The 1519-nt window shown below is 56.7% G+C and overlaps 1 protein-coding gene across 1 annotated transcript; it reads left to right on the plus strand.

The window, feature by feature from the left end:
- Window positions 1-756: 756 nt before the first annotated feature.
- On the plus strand, window positions 757-1429 carry LOC106900589 (non-receptor tyrosine-protein kinase TYK2-like; the record flags this gene model as incomplete). The annotated part of the gene is made up of 2 exons (XM_014962693.1): window positions 757-889; window positions 1217-1429. Coding segments are annotated over 2 exons (346 nt in total), but the record flags the coding sequence as incomplete, so codon positions are not given.
- Window positions 1430-1519: the final 90 nt, after the last annotated feature.

Consider the following 1519-nt stretch of genomic DNA (forward strand, 5'->3'; position numbering starts at 1 on the left):
CTTCACCTCTTCCTTCTCCTCCTCCTCCAGCTCTTCCTCCTCCTTCTTCTCTTCCTCCTCCTCCTTCTCTTCTTCCTCTCCTCTTCTTCCTTCTTCTCCTCTTTTTCCTTTTCCTTCTCTTCTTCTTCTTCCTCCTTCTCCATCTCCTCCTCCTCCTCTTCCTCCTTCTACTCTTCTTCTTCCTCCTCCTCCTCTTCCTTCTCCACCTCCTCTTCTTCCTCCTCCTTCTACTTCTTCTTCTTCTCCTTATTTCTCCTCCTCTTCTTCTTCTTCTTCCTCCTCCTTCTACTTCTTCTTCTTCCTCCTCCTTCTTCTTCTTCTCATTTCTCCTCCTCTTCTTCTTCCTCCTCCTTTTACTTCTCCTGCTTCTCTTATTTCTCCTCTTCTTCCTCCTCCTTTTTCTCTTCCTTCTTTTCATCCTCCTCCTCCTCCATTCCATCCTCAAGCCTCCCTTCCCATGGGGCTGCAGCGCCGACCCACGGCGTCACCCCAACGCTTTGGGTAGGACAGGACCTTCCAAACCCCCCCAGTTCCCCCCCCTCCTCCTCCTCCTCTTCTTCCTCTTCCTCCTCCTCCTCTTCTTCTTCCTCCTCCTCCTCCTTCTCCTCCTCCTCCTCTTCCTTCACCTCTTCTTCCTTCTCCTTCTCCTCCTCCTCTTTCCTCCTCCTCACCCTCCTCATCCTCTCTCCCTCACCAGACGACCCTGGGGGTGTGTGTGTGTGTGTGTGTGTTGTGGGGGTGTTTCTGGGACTTCAGCGTGGGTGGGGTCCTTCCTCGCGCAGAGATCTCGGACCTGCTGATCACGAGGAAGGTGAAGGACAGCGCGAAGCCGATCCTGAACCTCACCCAGCTCAGCTTCCACCAGATCCGCAAGAACGAGATCTCCCAGGTTGGTGTCTCCTCTGCCCGGGTGAAGACCTCCAGGTGGAGAAAGAAGCTGCTTTCTTGACCTGGGTGGGGGGGTTGGGGGGGACATCACCGCACCCCCGAGACCTCTGGTGCAAAGAGGAGGGAGAGATGGAGCAATTTTGGGCTTAATTTTGCTGCTTTCTTCTTCCCCTCTTCAAGGAGAGGGGGGAAAGAGCCGCTCTTTGTCCCTACCACCCACAGCGACGTGTGGGGTTGACCCAGAGGGAAGGGGGGATTGTCCCCCCATCCTCACCCCAGCTCTTCTTGGGGGTCTGACCCCTTGGTGGCTTCTCCATCTCGCCTGCAGAGAGCCCACCTGGGCCAGGGCACCCGCACCAACATCTACGAGGGGGTGTTGACCGTCTGCGGCAGCGGCGGGGCCGAGGACGAAGCCGAATATTTCTCCACCGAGCAGAACAACAACAGCCGGGAGATGCACGTGGTCCTCAAAGTCCTGGACCCCAGCCATAGGGACATCGCCTTGGTGAGCCACCCAAAGGGGAGGTGGTGGGACCCATAGCGTTCCTCGGGGGTCGCTCGTTGGGACCATTGGTGTTTTGACACCTCTGGTGATGGAGATGGTGGGGTTGAGGGTGTCCTCAGCCCACCC

This window comes from Calidris pugnax, unplaced genomic scaffold (genome assembly GCF_001431845.1).
Source record: "Calidris pugnax isolate Ruff unplaced genomic scaffold, ASM143184v1 scaffold2752, whole genome shotgun sequence".
NCBI lineage: Eukaryota > Metazoa > Chordata > Aves > Charadriiformes > Scolopacidae > Calidris > Calidris pugnax.